Raw genomic sequence first — 20,767 nt, forward strand, 5'->3', positions numbered from 1 at the left:
AAATAAGCATGCCCAGAAAAAATACATATGACATTTTTCCTTTTGCCCAACAAGTATGTTTATGTTTTACTGATTTTTAAAAAAACTTTGCTCATTTCCCCTAAAAAATATCTGAGCATTTACTATAAGTCAGGCACAGCTACAATGTTAATGTGAAGACTCACATCATTATTGTACCCCATAAATATGCACAAATATTATGTGTCAATGCAAAGCAAAACTTAAAAAAGAAAGATTCTCTTCTCAGAGAGCTTAGTAGGGAAGAGACACTGGTAAATATGCAATTTTGATATAATGTGATAGATGCTACAATGAGTATATGCACAGGAGCAGTGATCCAATCTGGGGAGAGGCAGGTGTGGTGTCAGGAAGGAAACAAATGGAGGATGCGTGGGAATTAGTCAGGTGGCACAACTGCAGGGAACTGGGAAAGTGTGCCAGGCAATGTGTGTACACACAGGCTTAAGAGTAATCAACATAGGGAAACATCACACACCAGGGCCTGTCGGGAGGTGGGGGGAAGGGGAGGGAGAGCATTAGGAAATATACCTAATGTATGAGGGGCTTGAAACATACATGACGGGTTGACAGGTACAGCAAACCACCATGGCACATGTATACCTATGATACATTCTGCACATGTATCCCAGAACTTAAAATAAAATTTGAAAATAATCAATAATACTTATACCACAAGTATATAATATCCACTCAATTTTAATTATGTTACCTTTTATTATTTTACAATGTATTTCAAAAAATGCTGTTACAGTTGCCTTAACTGCTCTATATGATCTGGAATAAAGAACTCTTAGAATTAGAACACACAAACATCAAGCAGTAATACCTACTTGTCCTGAAACATTACTACCAAAGGGATGTAGTTTTTAAATAAGCAGATGTGTGGCAATGCAAAATAAAATACAAATTTGTTAGAACAGTAAACTTTGCTTTAACGGCTATAGAAAGAAGGTGGTTTTATTTTCTTTTTTCAATACATCTGGTTCTGGCAGCAAGTTATATTATGCATTTAGAGCAATAGGTGCCCTGAAAGTTGTTGGTTTTTTTTTTTTTTTTTTTTCAGTTTGTGTGTGTCACTTGAATGAGAAACCAAACACATGAAAAAAAAATATCCTCAATGCCTCCAGTAACTCTCTCTCCAGAAGGTGATAATGTTAGTGACCTCAAGACTCTCACTGATGATGGTATTTTACAATGAAAACACAAGGAAACCTTTTGGGGTCCAATTTTCACATCATATTCTCCAAATAGTAAAATAGCAGCTCTACATGTTGATGAAAAGAAATTTCAGTTTCTTCTTGTTTTTAATCATATCAACATTAATATGTATCTAGATTTATTAATTTCCAAAAAAGAAAATTTTAGTTACCAAATATTTCAGAAATTTAATAAAGTATTACATATATGTAATTAGCACTTAACTACCAAAAAAAGTATTATATGTGTATTATTTATTTATCTTACCTTCACTGAAGTTCTTTTTTTCTGGCTGGACATGAGAAACAGGATTAAGTGATCAATCCTGGCTTTATTTCTTCATAAGCTATAATTTGGGTCTTTTTCATTCAACACAACTGCAGCATTTTCATAAAAAATTCACAAAAGGCAATACAAAGAAACACCTACTGAATAGAATTCTGTCGAGCAATTCATGTTTTAAAGTTAGACTCTATACCAAAGTGGCATTAGGGTATTATAGGCATTTGATTTTTGTTTTCTTTTTTTCAGTTTGTCAGTTCTTTACTACATTATCTTTTTCTAGCAGGAGATAACGTATAATCACAAAGTAAGGCCTAGAGACCATTTACAGTTGTTTGCAATATCATGATCAGATTTAACTCTCAAGAGCTGATATAAGCCAAAGTGAAAAGAAGTCAACCAGAACCACATTTGGTCACATTCAAATAGTCTCCAAAAACACTTCGCTAATATACATGTTTCCTTCTTCTTGACTGATTTTGTGTTAATTTTATTAAAATTATAATGAATAAGGCTGCAAAATTTTTGTAGAGTTGTTTTTCTAGGGGACTATGTTCAAATGAATGTTTTTACTTTGCAAAATGTCATTAGTAATGTCCTTTCTATAAACATGGTTGGCAAAATAAAAAGGCACAAAAGAGGGTAACAAGAAATGTTTCCAGCTTTCAGTGAAGAGTACAAAGCATGTATCCTTCATGAAGAAAAGCACAGTAAAATATTCAGTAATTCATGCACAACTTGAGCTACAAGAAAACTTCTCTTCAGGTAGGTCCTGAGGCTTGAGGAGAAAACGAGTTTTCCTAATCACGTGCTTCATGTAAAATAAAATGTAAAGCTGCACATACACGTGTGTTTTAACAGTGGACCCATGGTTTTTAAATATGAGGCAATTAAATGAAAGAAAACAAAACCAAAATACTTTCATAACAAAGCAACTCCATCCGTAGCCTGTCCTTTTTACCATTCAGTGGGGTAAAATGTCCAATAAAATGTAAAATGCAGCATACGCAATCATGTAATCTAAAAACTTTTCATGATAACTTATTGCAAATTGCACTTGACAGTTCACCACAACAATGGAAAACTGGCCCCTTGTTGGTTCACACAGTCCTTGAGCCCCACAGTGAAGTCACCAATAAAATGATCTGGATAAAAAGTTTGCAGCTGTGCTCAGCCAGCTAGCTCCACCTTCTGGGTGTGAGCCAACCCGGGACACCGCTTTGTCCTGTTCCTTTGTGGGACTCTCATCCTCAGGCAGGTAGTCAGGTAGCTCTGTGTTCTGTTCTACTTCCACAGGAGTATCTTGGAATGGGACCAACATCTGATACAGAAAATATTAACAGTTATTACAAAATCAACTTTACCCCTTATTCTAATTACCATGGTTATTCTCAGGGTAAACTTTCCTCTTCCATGACAGTAGGCCCGATTGCTGAGCAGCGTCAATACAGAAAGGAGTAAGCAGAGTACAAGTAAGAACTCAGAAGCTGATCTGCTGAAATTCTAGGAGTAAATGAGCAACCTTTCTCTGTGTAATAATGACTAAAGCAAGTGTCTAGCCACTGCAGGCCACTGGAGAGCCATGGAACCTCCCATCTATGAGATGGGAACCCAAATGAGCTCAAGGCATATTTGTTTCCCCCATCACAAAGCTAGTGAAGAGAGTAGCAAGATACAAGGATTTTCACCCTATTTACTTGCTCAGTGAATACACCTTTATTTTTTGGATTGTCAAAATTAGTTAAGGTTATGAAGAAAGTATTTAAAAATAAATGCAAGGAAGACACATATCCTTTATTTCCGGGTAAAAATCGGCAAGAGCAGACTCTGATATCCACAAAAGATCTCTCTATATTTCTAAAATAGTTAACTGTTAACCAAGAAACAGCACATCCTTACATACTTGGCACTATTAATTTAGAAATACTGGCAATCTGCTAGCCATAAAAAATAACTGAGAGTGAGTTAGATATAAAGAAAATTAAATACAACTTTTACCTCTTCTCCACTTTCACTTTTCACAACTTGCTGAGCTTTCATAACCTTGGTTGATGCTATTGCTGATGCCAAAGCCTAAGTCAAGATAAAAAGGAACGACTTTGAAACTGAATTGCTTACCTGTAATCTCAAACATATTAAGCATTTTAAAATACTTACCTCAGCTTTCAAATCTGAACGGATTCGCACCACACACCTTTGAACAGCCATTTGAAAAGTAAAGCTAATAACACCTTTAATTTTTAACAAAGCCTCTTCACATAGATTTCTCCGAGACTGAAAAAGTAAAAGCAAATTGTTATGAAAATAGGTAAATAAAAGGTAATAAATCAGCTAAAACCAAGTTATATTTTGGAGGGGGGAAGGCAGCAAATGACCTATTTCAGTTTTATCATCTTATTTCAGGGCAAAGAGTGGGGGAGTGCTTAGTCAAATTTTTTAAATTTTACAAGATCAACAGAATAGTAATTCCTAAATTTTTAAAGCTTCAATACTAATATGCAGTTTTAATAATTTTTTTAATCAGAAAGAAGTTAGCCAAGGATAATTTACATCTTAAATAAAGCAGAACACAATACAGGGGAAAAAATGCCAAAAAGCAGAAAAGCAGAGGTTCTTCTAGCTCATGGGTGGGGAAAACCATAGTCCACCAGCTGTTGTTGTAAATAAAGTTTTATTGGAACACAAGCACACCCATTTGTTTACATATTATCTGAGGCTAGTTTCATGCTAATACAGCGTTAGTAGTTATGACAGAGCCCATCGTGGTCTACAAAGCCAAAAATATTTACTTTCTGGTCCTATACAGAAAAGGTTTGGCCAGGCGTAGTGGCTCACACCTGTAATCCTAGCACTTTGGGAGGCTGAGGCGGGTGGATCATGAGGTCAGGAGTTAAAGAACAGCCTGGCCAATATGGTAAAACCCCATCTCTACTAAAAATACAAAAATCAGCTGGGCATGGTGACGTGTGCCTGTAGTCCCAGCTGCTCGGGAGGCTGAGGCAGGAGAATCACTTGAACCCGGGAGGCGGAGGTTGCAATGAGCTGAGATTGTGCCACTGCACTCCGGCCTGGGTGACAGAGCGAGACTCCATCGCAAAAAAAAAAAAAGAAAAGAAAAGAAAAGAAAAGGTTTATGATCCACACTCTAGCCTAAAAATCTCCAGGGATAAATTCTAATAGACTGAAGTTAGAATTAGTGAGCATTCACTGTTTAAGTCCCTATTCCTTAAATCACCTGGTATTATAAATATCACTGCATCATTCATTTATGGCATGCTTATGGTTACCATTGCATTCTCAAGGGTTAGACATACCTTATGTGGTTCTCATTTTCCTAATACTCTTCAAAACACAATATAACATGTACCCTTCAATGCTTCAATGCAGGGTACTACATTATCCTGGCCTTCCACTTCCCCACTGATTATTCCAGTTCTGTCTCACCTTAACTCCAAAGCCCAGTGCCTACACTGACTTTCTTTCTGCTTCAACCCTCAGGAGACTATTCTCATCACTTTAGCCATCACTAACATTACTAACTCCAATATGACTTTCTTATTTTCATTTGTCTGTCAGACATATCTACTTGACCATCAAGTGGTCATCTCAACACAAGATCCAAAGAGAAAATGGAAAAAGTAACTGCATTTTCTCCTCATAGCTCCCTCCACCTCTGGCCCACATACACCAAATCACACACTCTACATTTTCTGATTTCTGTATTGAGAACAGGTTTTCATTTATATTTCTGAGGGGTCAATCTGCAATTGACCCATGTGCCAAGTCTGTAGACTATATCCAGTTTTCAAACTTATTTCCACATCCTTCAGAACAACTGCTCACATCATTGCTCATCTCCCTACTTCTGCATTTCAACCCTACTCAGGGAGGCCTGGGACGCGACAGTCTGTGGCACAGCACGGGCCCACAGTGGGCTCATCTAGAGCACTGTGTCTGGACCCTGCTCTGCAGGGGCCTGCATTTGGTGAAGCCCTCTTGCAGGATTGGTGTCAAATAGCACCATGTTTATCTCACCCACATATTCAACACCAGGTAAACTTAAAAGTGAAGTAAAGCTCGCACAATATATGTATGTTAGGATATTATTAATCTGATCTCTTATTTCAAATGTGAGTAACGTGAAAAGTAGAAAAACTTGCCTAATTTACCACAGGTAGAGTCTGGTACTAAATGCCAACCACATGCCACAGTGAGAAACGAGATTCATAAGTCTAATTTATCTCTATTTCAACATAAATTAACACACTTTTTTAGCAAGCTTATTGTCTGCCTCCTCCAACTATGCTAGCTCCAAGAGAGGAAAAAGTTTTGCTTTTTGGTCATCACTGTATCCCTGGTATCTAAAATAATGCCTAACATTAGGTGCTCTCTTTTATTGTAAAAATTAGTACATTCTACCATGTGAACTTTTAGATTGGGAAATAAACTTCCAAAATCATCAGACTGATTGGTATTATTTTAAGTCTACAAATTTAGGAAGAACTGACATCCTTACAAACTTTCAGAAACAGGCATTTCATTCCACTTACTCCAGTCTTCTTATAACACTGAGGACATTTAATTTTTTTTATTGAGTCTCTTATGTTCTTATTAAGAATAGCCTTGCTACTACTACTATCACACTGATCATTAAGTTTAAAAAAACAAAAAACAAAAAACAAAAAATACCCCTGCACTCTTCCTAGCTGTTTGTTTTGTTTGGGAGAGTAAAACTACTTTTCTCCTTTTAAGAAGTGACTGATTTCCATATATTTAATAATGTCACTGGATTTTAAAAATATTTTAAAGAAATTTCAGATCATTCTCCTGGATTTTCTGTATTTACAGCAGTATCAATAGCAAATTATCAAATTATTGACTTACTGATATTATACTAAAGTATTTCATCATGTTAAATCATATTTACAACTCCAGGATAAAACTAGATTGTTTTTAGGAAATTATAATATTGTGATTAAAAGTTCAATTCTGGGCCAGGAGCAGTGGCTCACGCTTGTAATCCTAGCACTTCGCGAGGACGAGGCAGGTGGATCACCTGAGGTCAGGAGTTCAAGACCAGCCTGACCAACAAGGCAAAACCCTGTTTCTACTAAAAATATAAAAAAATTAGCTGGGTGTGGTGGCGGGTGCCTGTAACCCCAGCTACTTGGGAGGCTGAGGCACGAGAATCACTTGAACCCAGGGGCTGGAGGCTGCAGTGAGCTGAGATCGTGCCACTTCACTCCAGCCTGGGCAAAAGAGCAAAACTCTGTCTGAAAAAAAAAAAAAAAAAAAAAAAAAAAAGTTCAATTCTGAAGTCACACTACCTAGTAGTCCAAAAAATGTTGACTAAGCTAAAGTTACATAGGTGGAGCAAACAGTTAAGTTATTTGACCATTCTAAACTCAACTTCCCCTTCTATTATAACCTAGCACTTTAGGAGGCCGAGGGAGGCAGATCACTTGAGGTCAGGAGTTCAAAACCAGACTGGGCAACAGAGTGAAACCTCTATAAAAATACAAAAAAATTGGCGGGCCATGGTGGTGGGCATCTTTAATCCCAGCTACTTGGGAGGTTGAGGGAGGAGAATTGCTTGAACCCGGGAGGCAGAGGTTGCAGTGAGCCAAGATTGTGTCACACTGAACTCCAGCCTGGGCGACAGAGTGAGACTCTGTCTCAAAAACAAATAAAGAAAGAAAAAAGATATACATCTTTCTGTGCTGCTTGTCAGAACTGAATGAGAGAATCGATGGAATAAACTTATCACTAGTGCTAGGCTATGTCACCAAAAACATGTTAACATGATAGTACAGTACTAGAGTTAACTTGCTAATATTTCATTTTGGACTTTGACAATCATATTTTTACTATACATTGGCCTATATGTTTGTTTGTTTGGTTTCTGCTGTTTCTTTTCTTTGAGACAGATTCTCACTATGTTGACTAGGCTGGTCTTGAAATCTTAGGCTCTAGCGATCTTCCTGCCTTAGCCTCCCATATAGCTGAGATTACAGGCATGTGCCACTACACCTGGCTAGCCTATATTTTTGTGTCTGTTTTGCTGGGTTTTATTATTTGATTTGTGCTAGCTTTAAAAAGAAACTGTATTATTCTTATTCATTAAAATTAAATACATGGTATTGGAGATATTTTATATATTTTAAGATCTTCCAGTGAATCAATTTATCTTTATCAGAACTTGCTTTCTAGAAATTGTCTCATGATCCCACTTTCAGTAAGATAGCTGTGGACTGATTTGGCTCTGATAATATGCATATGGAAGGTTTCTTCTCAAGCTTATTTACTAAACCCCAAATCCTGAGCCTAAGCACCTCAAACACAACTAGAAAAAGCTGTGGGCCAGGCACGATGGCTCACGCCTGCAATCCCAACACTTTGGGAGGCCAAGGCAGGTGGATCACATGGTCAGGAGTTCGAGACCAGCCTGGCCAATATAGTGAAACCATGTCTCTACTAAAAACACAAAAATTAGATGAGCATGGTGGCGGGCGCCTGTAGTCTCAGCTACTCGGGAGACTGAGGCAGGAGAATCATTTGAACCTGGGAGGCAAAGGTTGCAGTGAGCCAAGATCACGCCACTGCACTCCAGCGTGGGGGACAGAGTGAGACTCTTGTCTCAAAAAAAAAAAAAAAAAAAAAAAACAGAAAAAAGCTGTGAATAATCTAATGTAACCTACCTGGCATTGCTAAAGAGGTAAGTGGTAATCTACCAACTGCTACCCCAAATACGTAAAGTTATATAATCTCTGTGCAAGGTAACTTCAGGGGAACTTCCAGTTGCAGTCCAGATGGATTAACAGGGACCAGATTTAGCCTCTAAACAACTAAAAATATAGACAAAATAAACATTTGTGTGTGTGTGTGTGACAGGATCTCGCCCTGTTGCCCAGGCTGGAGTACAATGGCACAATCTCAGCTCACTGCAACCTCTACCTCCCAGGTTCAAGGGATTCTCCTGCCTCAACCTCCTGAGTAGCTGGGATTACAGGCATGCACCACCACACCCTACTAATTTTTTGTATCTTTAGTAGAGACGAGGTTTCACCATGTTGGCCAGGCTGGTCTTGAACTCCTGACCTCATGATCCACCTGCTTCAGCCTCCCAAAGTGCTGGAATTATAGGTTTGAGCCACTGCACCAGGCTGACAAAATAAAATTTAAGGCTGGCCGCAGTGGATCATGCCTGTAATCTAAGCACTTTGGGAGACCAAGGCAGATGGATTACCTGAGGTCAGGAGTTTGAGACCAACCTGGCCAACATGGCGAAACCCCGTCTCTACTAAATAAAAAATTCATGCTTCTATCCGGGCTTGAAGTTTTATTTATGGCATGATTTTTAGCTACAAATTCAATTTCTTTAGTAGATATACAATTAATCAGGTCATCTGTTTCTTCTTGAGTGAGCTTCAGTCATCTGTGTCTTTCATGAAACCTGTTTCATCTACATTATGAAATTTAATGGCATAAAAGTATTTAAAATATTCACTTACCCTTTTTTTTTTTTTTTTTTTGACATGGAGTCTTGCTGTCACCCAGGCTGGAGTGCAGTGGCATGATCTCCACTCACTGCAACCACTGCCTCCTGGGTTCAAGCGATTCTCCTGCCTCAGCCTCCCATGTAGCTGAGATTACAGGCCTGCACCATGATACCTGGCTAATTTTTGTATTTTTAGTAGAGATGGGGTTTCACCATGTTGGCCAGGCTGGTCTCAAACTCCTGACCTCAAGTGATCCGCCTGCCTCAGCCTCCCAAAGTGCTGGCATTACGGAGGCGTGAGCCACCGTGCCCAGCCCCTTACTTATCCTTTTGATGTTTGTAGGATCTATAGTGGCATCCTCTCTCATTTCTGATATTGATAATTTATGACTTTTTTACTCTTGATCTGTTCGACTAGAGGCTTACCAATTTTAACAATCATGTCAAACACCAGCTTTTGATTTCATTGGTTTTTCTCTATTGTTTTTCATTTCCCGGATCTTTCTTGTTTCTTCTCTTCTGCTTGTTGTGGCTTTAATTTGCTCTTCTTTTTCTAGTTTCTTTTTTTTTTCTGAGACAGGGTTTTTGTTGCCTACACAGGAGTGTGTACTGACACGATCATAGACCACCATAACCTTGAACTCTTGGGATCCAGTGATTCCCTTCAGCTTCTTCTATTTTTTTAAGATAGAAGCTTAAGTCACTGACTTGATACCCTTTCTTTTTTGTATATAAACAGTTATGCATCTGGAGCTAATGAATTTCCACTTTAAACATCGGTAACTACTTCCAACAAATTTCAGCTACACTTTCATGTATATATCACTTTCATTTTTATTACACTTTCTTCACTTTTTTTTTTTTTTTTTTTGAGACGGAGTCTCACTCTGTTGCCCAGGCTGGAGTGCAGTGGTGCGATCTCAGCTCACCACAACCTCCACCTCCTGGGTTCAAGCGATTCTCCTGCCTCAGCCTCCCGAGTAGCTGGGACTACAGGCGTACCACTATGCTCAGCTAATTTTTGTATTTTTAGTAGAGACGGGGTTTCACTATGTTGGCCAGGCTGGTCTCAAACTCCTGACCTCATGATCCGTCTGCCTTGGCCTCCCAAAGTGCTGGGATTACAGGTGTGAGCCACCGCGCCCGGCCTACACTTTCATTTTTATTCAGTTCACTTTCCTTTTTATTCAGTTCAAAATGCTAATTTCTCTTTTATTTACTGACTCATAGATTACTTTAGAAATGTGCTATTTAGCTAGGTGCAGTGGTTCATGCCTGTAATCCGAGCTCTTTGCAGGGTTGAGGCAGGAGGACTGGTTGAGGCCAGGAGTCTAAGACCTGGCAACACAGCAAGACTCCATCTCTGCAAAAACTTAAAAATTAGCCAGACATGGTGGCACATGTCTGCAGTTCCAGTTACTCAGGAGACTGAGGCAGAAAGATTATTTGAGCCCAGGAGTTTGAGGCTGCAGTAGACAATGATTGTGCCACTGCACTCCAGCCTGGGCCACAGAACGAGACCCTGTCCCTGAAAAAAGAAAAGGAAAAAAAAAGAAATGTGTCACTTAGTTTCACAAATTTGGGGGAAATTTTTCAGATACCTTTCTGTTATTGATTTCTAATTTGCATTCACCATGTTCAAAGAACATGCTTTGGGCTGGGCACGGTGGCTCATCCCTGTTATCGAGCACTTTGGGAGGCTGCGGCAGGCAGACTCCCTGAGGTCAGGAGTTGAGACCAGCTTGGCCAACATGGTGAAACCCCGTCTTTACTAAAAATACAAAAATTAGCTGGGCATGGTGGCGCACATTTGTAATTCCAGCCATTCGGGAGGCCAAGGCAGGAGAGACACCTGAACCCGGGAGGCAGAGGTTGCAATGAGCCAAGATTGCACTACTGTGCTCTAGCCTAGGTGACAGAGTAAGACTCCATCTCAAAAAATATATAAAAAATAAATAAATAAAATAAAAATTAGGTTAAATTGGTTGATAGTATTATTTGAGTCTTCTATATCTTAACTGATTTTCTGTATGCTTCCTATATTAATTGAGAGAGCTGTGTTAAAAATCTCCGTTTCTAACTGTGGATTTTTCTATTTCTCCCCATTTCTGTAAGTTTTACTTCACATATTTCGATGTTCTATTATTAGGGACATAAATATTTTAAATTCTTATATCCTATGATTGACCTCTTTAGCACAAAATGACCCTTTGTATTAGTAAAATACTGATAGCGAGATTTATTCTCAAAGACTGTTAGCAAGGGACACTGAAGAAACTAGTAACATGATTTCTCTTTCCCATCTAACAGACCTTACCGTATCATCAAGGCCATCTATATGCAAAACCACTGTTTTGGCACGTTTGTTTGTAGTTCCCAGAAAAAACTGAGCTTTCCTTCGACGTGAATTCATTTCATTAAAACTATCACCATCTGCCATATTGGAGGACTGAAGAATGTCATAGATTTCAGAGGCCAGAAGTTTTGTTTCTCCTGGAGTTGTAGTTCTTGAAAAGAAACACATATATAATTAGTCTTGTCACTTCTACTGATTCTGTAATTTTATTTCTCCACTAAAAGGAGCCTTGTTTCTTTCACTCTAATGCTTTGTTCAATTTAAAAGCAATAGCAGTGAATCCTAGAAAAATCAATAATGTAGAAAAAGCATCTTGTCTATAACAATCTTCTAATTTCATTTTAAACTCGTGGCTCATTGAGATTCAAAATCCATCACTATAGAGGTATAAAGACACATTTGGCTGGGCGCGGTGGCTCATGCCTGTAATCCCAGCACTTTGGGAGGCCAAGGTAGGTGGATCACTGAGGTCAGGAGTTCAAGCATGACCAACATAGTGAAACCCCATCTCTACTAAAATACAAAAATTAGCTGGGTGTGGTGGCGCACGCATGTAATCCCAGCTACTCAGGAGTCTGAGAGAGGAGAATTGCTTGAACTCGGGAGGCAGAAGTTGCAGCGAGCTCAGATCACACCACTGGAATCCAGCCTGGGCGACAGAGGGAGACTCCATCTCAAAAAAAAAAAAAAAAAAAAGCCTAATAAAAATAATTAAATACAAAATCAACTAACAAGATCAGGTTGTAATATGTTCCTGTATTATCACTAACATTCAACTCTCAATTTGAAAGTACCTTGACTTTCAAGAAAATACAACATATAAAAATCCAAAAGGAGAAACCAAATTGGAATAGGATCATTCACACTATCAACTAATTTCAAGATTTCTTTGTATGTTGAAACCAATTGTTTTTTAATTTACTTTTTTTTTTTTAACATATTACAAATTATGTATTTATCATAAAACCACAGCTCTAACAAGTTTTCATTCTTAAGCTTTTAAATCCTACTAGAGATCCTCACATCAACATCTAGGGGGCCGTGCTGTCCAATAATCTTTCTGCAGTGATAGAAATGTTCTATAGCTGCACTCTCCACTCATATGCATAGAAATGTTCTATAGCTGCACTCTCCGCTCACATGAGACTACTGAGCCCTTGAAATGTGGCCAGTGCAACTAAAAAAATTTTATAGACCTTTAATTAATTTGCCAAACAGAGTGAGTAGCTAGCCACACTGGACAACAGTCTAATGGCTCTTATTAGTGGAACTGAACAGAGTAAGTACATGTAACCATAAGAAAAGAATCCTCATTTCACCTATCAATGGGCTCAACTAAGCCCAAACCCTTTAATGTACACTCAAGGCCTTAAAATCTGGCTATCTCCATCAGCTCATTTTGTCCTTCTATTATTCTTTGGGTTGACTATGACACTTGGCCATCTCCTACAAAGACCATGCACTTTTATATGTTCTTTGCTCTCGAGTGCTTTCTACCCTTAAGTTTTGTTCAGGCCTTTCCTTAGCTGGAAGAGCTTCAGCCAGACTGCAGGCTTTCCAACTCTTATTTCAACGTTTGAAGGCTCAGCTTAACCAACACCTTCCATATAATGCCTCTACCTAATAACCCAATTCTCCCTTTGCATTCAGAGTACTATGCTTGTACTTATACTACTGATCTTAATTTTCTTTTTCTTTTATAACTATATGAACTCTTTAAGAAGAGGAAGGTATCTTTTTTGTATCTTCCGTAGAACCTAACAAAAATGTTTGCAAATTATTTATTGAATGAGTAAGAATACTTCATTTTCTGATATTCAGATTGTATGTGTTCTAGCTATTTAGAGCTTTAATTCCAGGGGTGATAATCTGACAGTGTTCCAGACACTCAATTACTATATCAGGTGCTTTTCTGGGCCACTGTTGACCAGAGATAAGTTACTTTTGGTGACTTTAACTGTGTGTTACAGGAAGCTATCAAAAAGACTAATTTGTATTAGTTGTCTCAGCATTTTTATTGATAGTTATTTTAGAGTTTATTGAAAAGTCACTGAAGTTCTCAGATATTTTAAATATCAGCCAAGAACAAGTTATAAAGGGCACGAAGAGACAATGATTAGAGAAACTTATGAAATTTAAGTTTAAAAAAAAAAAAAAAAACAGGGCCGGGTGCAGTGACTCATGTCTGTAATCCCAACACTTTGTGGGGCTGAGGTGGGTCGATCACTTGAGGTTAGGAGCTTGAGACGGGGTTTCAGCATGTTGGTCAGGCTGGTCTCGTACTCCTGACCTCGTGATATGCCCACCTTGGCCTCCTAAAGTGCTGAGATTACAGGCATGAGCCACAGCGCCCAGCCATTAATCCCTTTAAGAACCTAATGTAAAGTGTCTCACCAGAAAAATCCAAGTAAAAAGTTTTCCAAATCAATTTCAGTGGAATTATGTCCCCACCCAAACCATCCATTTTCTATCAGTCTCAACGGAGATGTTTAAATTGTTTTTAAAGTTGATTTCAAATTAAACAGGGTAGGAGAACTATGATGTGAAGAAACTATTCCAATGTTTGGAAAAATCTAATAAAAAGAGAACTGTCAGGCCAGGCACAGCGGTTCACACCTGTAATCCCAGCACTTTGGGAGGCTGAGGTGGGCGGATCATGAGGTCAGGAGATCAAGACCATCCTGGCTAACACGGTGAAATCCCGTTTCTACTAAAAATACAAAAAATTAGCCAGGTGTGGCGGGCGCCTATAGTCCCAGTTTCTTGGGAGACTGAGGCAGGAGAATCGCTTGAACCCAGGAGGCAGAGGTTGCAATAAGCTGAGATCACGCCACTGCACTCCAGCCTGGGCTACAGAGCAAGACTCCATCTCAAAAAAAAAAAACAAAAAAGTAACTGCTGGTAAAAGCATCATTGGTATTACTTGAAAACAATTAACAGGGATACAAAGACAAAGATATTTACATCTTTGACTTAGTAATTCGCCAGTAAATAGTCCATGAAACAAAAATAATCCAAAACACAAAAAAAGCCCCTAGATGCAGTTAAGCAAAGAAATTTTAGAGCAGGCTGGGGGTGGTGATTCACGCCTATAATCCCAGCACTTACAGGGAGGCCAAGTGCGGGTGGATCACCTGAGGCCAGGAGTTCGAGACCAGCCTGGCCAAAATGGTGAGACTCCATCTCTACTAAAAATTAGCCGGGTGTGGCGTCATGCACCTGTAGTCCCAGGTACTTGGGAGGCTGAGACAGGAGAATCGCTTGAAACCAAGAGGAAGAGGTTGTAATGAGCTGAGATCACAGCCATTGCACTCAAGCCTGGGTGACAGAGTGAGACTTTGTCTCAAAAAGAAAAAAAAAAATTTAGAGCAGTCGGGCACGGTGGCTCACACCTGTAATCCCAGCATGTTGGGAGGCTGAGATAGGAGGATCATTTGAGTCCAGGAGTTCGAAACCAGTCTAGGCAACATGTCGAGACCCCATCTCTACAAAAAACAAAACAAAACAAAACAAAACATAAAAAAAGGCCAGGAGCAGTGGCTCACGCCTGTAATCCCAATACTTTGGGAGGCTGAGACAGGCAGATCACCTGAGGTCAGGAGTTCGAAATCAGCCTGGCCAACATGGTGAAATACTGTCTCCACTAAAAGTACAAAAATTAGCCAGGCATGGTGGTGGGCGCCTGTAATCCCAGGTACTTGGGAGGCTGAGGCAGGAGAACTGCTTGAGCCCAGGAGGCAGACGTTGCTGTGAGCCAAGATCATGATATTGTACTCCAGCCTGGGCAACAGAATGAGACCCACAACAAAACAAAAAAAAATTATCAGGACATGATGGCCTAACTCCCTGCTACTCAGGAGGCTGAGGCAAGAGGATTACTTGAACCTGTGAGGCAGAGGTTGCACTGAGCTAACATCGCACCAGTCAAGGCGACATAGTGAGACCCAGTCTCAAAAAAAAAAAAGACAAGAAAAGAAAAATTTCAGAGCAGCACTGTACATCAGAACTTTCCGAGATGATGGAAATAGTGTCACTAGCAACATGACTAAACACTTGGAATATGGTTAATATAACTGAGGAGCTGAGTTTTTAATTTTAATTATTATTATTATTATTATTATTTTTGAGAGGGAGTCTCATTCTCTCGCCCAGGCTAGAGTGTAGTGGCGCGATCTTAGCTCACTGCAACCTCTGCCTCCTGGGTTCAGGCGATTCTCTTGCTTCAGCCTCCTGAGTAGCTGGGATTACAGGCGCCCGCCACCACACCTGGCTAATTTTTAAATTTTTATATTTTTGGAAGAGATGGGGTTTCACTATGTTGGCCAGGCTGGCCTTGAACTCCTTACCTCAGGTGATCTACCTGCCTCCCAAAGTGCTGGGATTACAGGTGTGAGCCACCACACCCTGCCATTAATTTTAATTAATTTAAATTGCCACATGTTGCTATTGATTACCATACTAGACCCACTTCAGGAAAAAAAGGAAGATGCTTCTGCTGTCATCATCCTTAAACCAGCCCTCCTCTTCCTGGTTAATCACTGCTTCTATCCTTCTGGTCACTTCTCTAGCACCCTTTCTGAACTGAGGTCCTGTAAAAGAATTTAGTTCGATTAAAAAAAACAACAACAATAACTATCTGGGCAGGGTGTGATGGCTCATGCCTGTAATTCCAGCACTTTGGGAGGCTGAGGCAGAAGGACTGCTTGATCCCAGGAGAGCAGCCTAGGCAACATAGTGAGACCATGTCTCTACAAAATAATTAAAAAATTAGCCAGGTATAATGGCACATGTCTGTAGTCCCAGCTACTTGGGAGGATGAGGTAGGAGAAGAGCTGGAGCTTGGGAGGTTGAGGCTGCAGTGAGCCACGATCATACCACTGCACTCCAGCCTCAGCAACACAGTGAGACCCTGTCTCAAAAAACCAACCAACCAAACAAAAAAACCCTGAGTTATTATTTTTTCAATTACTCCAAGGATAGTATAGAGGTGAAACCATTCCAGATACACTGCACAGAAGATAATCCATTATATCCAATGGATTCCTTAGGGCTTTAGGGCTTCTCTTACAAACCAGTTCTAGTGGCTTCCACATTAGCAGCAACAGGATAAGGGGAGAAATAGCCAAGTATTCATATTCATATGAACAATGTGCAAAGTGGGGGTATGCATGCTTATAATTGCCAGTATAGCTACTGGGGCTACTCTCACTATTTTAATTACAAACTTAAGAATTTACTACAAAACTGTATCTAGAGAGTCACACAAGCTTCTGTCTACTTAAACAAAGCAGTACAGATGAGAGATTAGCAACAATGGTTATATACATTTTTTTTTTTTTGAGACACAGTGTTGCTCTGTTGCCCAGGCTAGAGTGCAGTGGCAGGATCTCAGCTCACTGCAATATCCACCTCCCAGGTTCAAGTGATCCTCCTGCCTCAGCCTCCCACGTAGCTGGGATTACAGGCACATGCCACCACACCAAGCTAATTTTTGTATTTTTAGTAGAAACGAGATTTCACCACGTTGGCCAGGCTGGTCTTGAGCTCCTGGCCACAAGTGATCCGCCTGCCTTGGCCTCCCAAATTGCTGGGATTTCAGGCATGAGCCACCATGTCCTGCATGTATGAAATATTAAATGCCCCACCAGCACCATCTTAACTTGCTTATTTTATAGTTCTGCAGTTTTACCATTTTCCTACAGTAATAAACTACTTCCTGAATAATTTGTAATTTTTCTCTACCTAAAATTGAAATTTCTTTTTTTTTTTTTTTTTGAGATGGAGTCTTGTTCTATCGCCCAGGCTAGAATGCAATGGCGCGATCTCAGCTCACTGCAACCTCCACCTCCCAGGTTCAAGCGATTCTCCTCCCTCAGCCAGCTAAATGATTAAAAACAGTTAACTATAGGACATTAAAACATAGTAATCCAATAATAGTAGTAATCATGCCTGTAATTCTAGCACTTTGGAAAGCCAAGGTGGGAAGATCGCTTGAGCCCAGCCTGGGCAACACAGTGAGGCCCTTTAAGTAAGTAACATAAGTATGTATGTAAATAAATGAGACACTGTCTATTGTACTTACTTCTGTATAACATTTTGTAAGCTCAACATCATACCCAGTTCTCCTTTCATCTTTTCTCTGTTTGCACGGCATTCTGCCAAGTATCGAAGAGCCTACAGTAGAAACAGTAATAAGTTAATTCGTCTGTCCAGACTATTCAAAATTGAAATTACTACCAACTTATTGCAAGAAAACAAAAACAAAAAAAGAGAAAATAGGTTTTTGTTTTTAGAATAAAATCCTTTAAATGTGAAGATTCAGAATTATTCCCTAGGGAAGAAATGATCCTTTGAGCTATAACAGCTGATCTACTCTTTGAAATGAAGGCTCCTAACTTATTCACAAGTCTCAAAAAAAATTAAAAAAAAAAAAAAAAGATGGGCACTGAGTGGCTCACGCCTATAATCCCAGCATTTTGGAAGGCTAAGGCAGGTGGATCACTTGAGGTCAGGAATTTGAGACCAGCCTGGCCAACACGGCAAAACCCTGTTTCTACTAAAAATACAAAAATTAGCTGGGCATGATGGCACGCATCCCAGCTACTCGGGAGGCTGAGGCAGGAGAATGGCTTGAACCCAGGAGGTGGAGGTTGCAGTGAACCGAGATCGCACCACTGCACTCCAGGCTGGGCGACAGAACAAGACTGCATCTCAAAAAAAAAAAAAAAACCACCATCCATATCAAAGACATCATAATTATTTGCTGAAAATCACTAATAAAGTTCCAGAAGAAGCCAGAAAAAGGCATTATATAAGAGAAGAACAAGAATTACGGCAGTTTTCTTATTAGAAACCATACATGCCAGAAGACAAAAGAGCAAAATCTTTTTTTTCTTTTTGTGATGGGGTTTTTCTTCTTTCACCCAGGCTGGAGTGAAGTGGCACAAACTGGACCTACCACAACCTCCGTCCCCCAGGTCCAAGGGATTCTCTTGCCTTAGCCTCCTGCTGGGATTACAGGCGCCGGCCACCACGCCTGGCTAATTTTTGTATTTTTAGTGGAGACGGGTTTTCGCCATGTTGGTCAGGCTGATCTCGAACTCCTGACCTTAGGTGATCTCCCAAAGTGCTGGGATCACAGGCATGAGTCACCACACCCAGCCGAGACCCTGTTTCAAAACAAAAGCAAAAACAAAACCCAAACAACAAAAATGAATCTATATTGGGGAATAAAGAACACCAGAAACATAAAGATGAAGGTAAATATAAAAGACCTTTTTTTGCTAGGCATGGTGGCTCACACCTGTAATCCCAGTACTTTGGGAAGCTGAGGTGGGCAGATCACATGAGCTCAGGAGTCAAGACCAGCCTGGCCAACATGGCAAAACCCCGTCTCTACTAAAAGTACAAAAATTAGCCAGGCATGCTGACGTGCACCTGTAATCTCAGCTGTTAGGGAGGCTGAGGCAGAAGAAACACTTGAACCCGGGAGGCAGAGGTTGCAGTGAGCTGAGATTGTGCCACTGCACTCCAGCCTGGGTGACAGAGTAAGACTCCATCTCAAAAAAAAAAAAGGCGTTTTTAAATTTTTAATCTCTTTAAAAGATAATTGACTGTTTAAAGCAAAAATATATACACTGTAGGTTTTTAAGCATATGTAGAAGTAAAATGTATGACAAAAATAGCACAAAAGATGGGAGGAAGAAATGGAAATATTTGTGTGATTCTTACACTACATGTTAAGGGTAGGATTCATTTAAAGGTAGGATGTAATAAGTTAAAGATGCATATTGTAAAACCTACAGCAACCACTAAATAAAATAAAAACAAAAGTGTACACTAATAAGCTAACAGTGACAAAAAAAGGAAATCATAAAAACAAAACAACACACCTGATGGCCAGGCGTGGTGGCTCATGCCTATAATCTCAGCACTTTGAGAGGCCAAGATGGGCAGATCGCCTGAGGTCATGAATTCGAGACTAGCTTGGCCAACGTGGTGAAAAACCGTCTCTACTAAAAATATAAAAATTAGCCACGTGTGATGGTGCGGGTCTGTAATTCTAGTTATTCAGAAGGCTGAGGGAGAAGAATCGCTTGAACCCGGGAGGCGGAGGTTGCAGTGAGCCAAGATCGCGCCATTGCTTTCCAGCCTGGGCGGCAAGAGCAAAACTCTGTCTCAAAAACAGAAAAAACAACAACAAAAAAATCTTTTCTTCAGCCTCTTGGGAACTTTCACCCATTGATCCCTCTCCTTAGCTCAGTCCCTCCATGACTTTATACTTCCCTTCCTTATTCAGCCTAGTACCTACTGTATATCATTTCAAACAATCCTGCCAAGACCCTAAACTCCCTTGCACAATCATTCTGCCCAACTTAACCTGGCCAAGTAACAACTCTGCACAAATCCAACTACTCGGCTCTCCGAGCCTACAGCAGGCCTGAATCATACCGATTCAGTATTACCAAACTAATCAGCCCCTCAACACTGCTGAACAACTTTATCATTAGCAAATCTTTCCTATTTTCTGCAATTATGAGAGCCTTCCCCTCAAACCTCTCCCATTCTAGTAGCCCTTGCCCTCTGAATTTAGACATGTTCTAGTCTATTAAAAAAAAAAAAAAAAGACTTCCTTTAGCCCCAAGTTCCTATCTATAGACCAACCCCCTCTTTCTTCTCATCCTTATTGCATTTCTTATTGAAATAGAACCCAGACTGGGGGCTGTGCCATTTTTCCCATTTGTTACTACTGTTCTCTTATACCAATGTCTTTTTTGACTGCTAAACTTCGTTCTGTAAAGGCAAAATAGAAAAACTTTTCCAAAAGGAAAAGCCTATATGCGTTCTGTACAAACTTATGAAATTAGACTAAATGGGGAATTTACCATGAGTCCTTAAGTAAAGGACAATAGATAAAATTTCCGTAACATTAATTTCCCATAACATTAATTTTAACAACTTTTTTTTTTTTTAATGGAGTTTCGCTCTTGTTGCCCAGGCTGGAATGCAACGGCACAATCTTGGCTCACTGCAACCTCTGCCTCCTGGATTCAAGGGATTCTCCTGCCTCAGCCTCCTGAGTAGCTGGGATTTCAGGCACCCACCACCACGCCCGGCTAATTTTTTTGTATTTTTAGTAGAGATGGGGTTTCACCACGTTGGCCAAGCTAGTGTCAAACTCCTGACCACAGGTGATCCACCCACCTCAGCCTCCAAAGTGCTGGGATTACAGGTGCGAGCTACCATGCTTGGCCCTATTCATATGCAAAATATATAGGCATTTTTGCCAGAATAGGCAAATATAAACATACAAAAAGTAGATTAATAGTTTGCTTAGGGATAGGGAGTTGGGGGGTCTGGGAAGCAATAGGTAAAAAGTTGTGGTGGGCCAGGCACAGTGGCTCACATCTGTA

The 20,767-nt window shown here is 39.9% G+C and overlaps 1 protein-coding gene across 3 annotated transcripts in view; it reads right to left on the reverse strand.

Annotated features, from left to right (window-relative positions):
- Positions 1–699: 699 nt before the first annotated feature.
- ARMC1 (armadillo repeat containing 1) overlaps positions 700–20,767 on the reverse strand; it is a 31,562-nt gene continuing 11,494 nt past the window's right edge. Inside the window, exons 3-8 of one of the 3 annotated variants that reach the window (XM_017962065.3) lie at positions 17,437–17,528; positions 15,823–15,943; positions 11,316–11,505; positions 3,658–3,774; positions 3,499–3,573; positions 700–2,821 (exon numbers count right to left, since the gene is read on the reverse strand). In XM_017962065.3, the coding sequence (XP_017817554.1) occupies positions 2,630–2,821; positions 3,499–3,573; positions 3,658–3,774; positions 11,316–11,505; positions 15,823–15,943; positions 17,437–17,449 (708 nt within the window). In that variant the 5' untranslated portion in view covers positions 17,450–17,528 and the 3' untranslated portion in view covers positions 700–2,629. The remainder of the gene's footprint in view (positions 2,822–3,498; positions 3,574–3,657; positions 3,775–11,315; positions 11,506–15,822; positions 15,944–17,436; positions 17,529–20,767) is intronic. The other 2 variants (XM_003902810.4, XM_009213110.2) reach the window with 2 other exon arrangements.

Source organism: Papio anubis, chromosome 8 (assembly GCF_008728515.1).
Source record: "Papio anubis isolate 15944 chromosome 8, Panubis1.0, whole genome shotgun sequence".
NCBI lineage: Eukaryota > Metazoa > Chordata > Mammalia > Primates > Cercopithecidae > Papio > Papio anubis.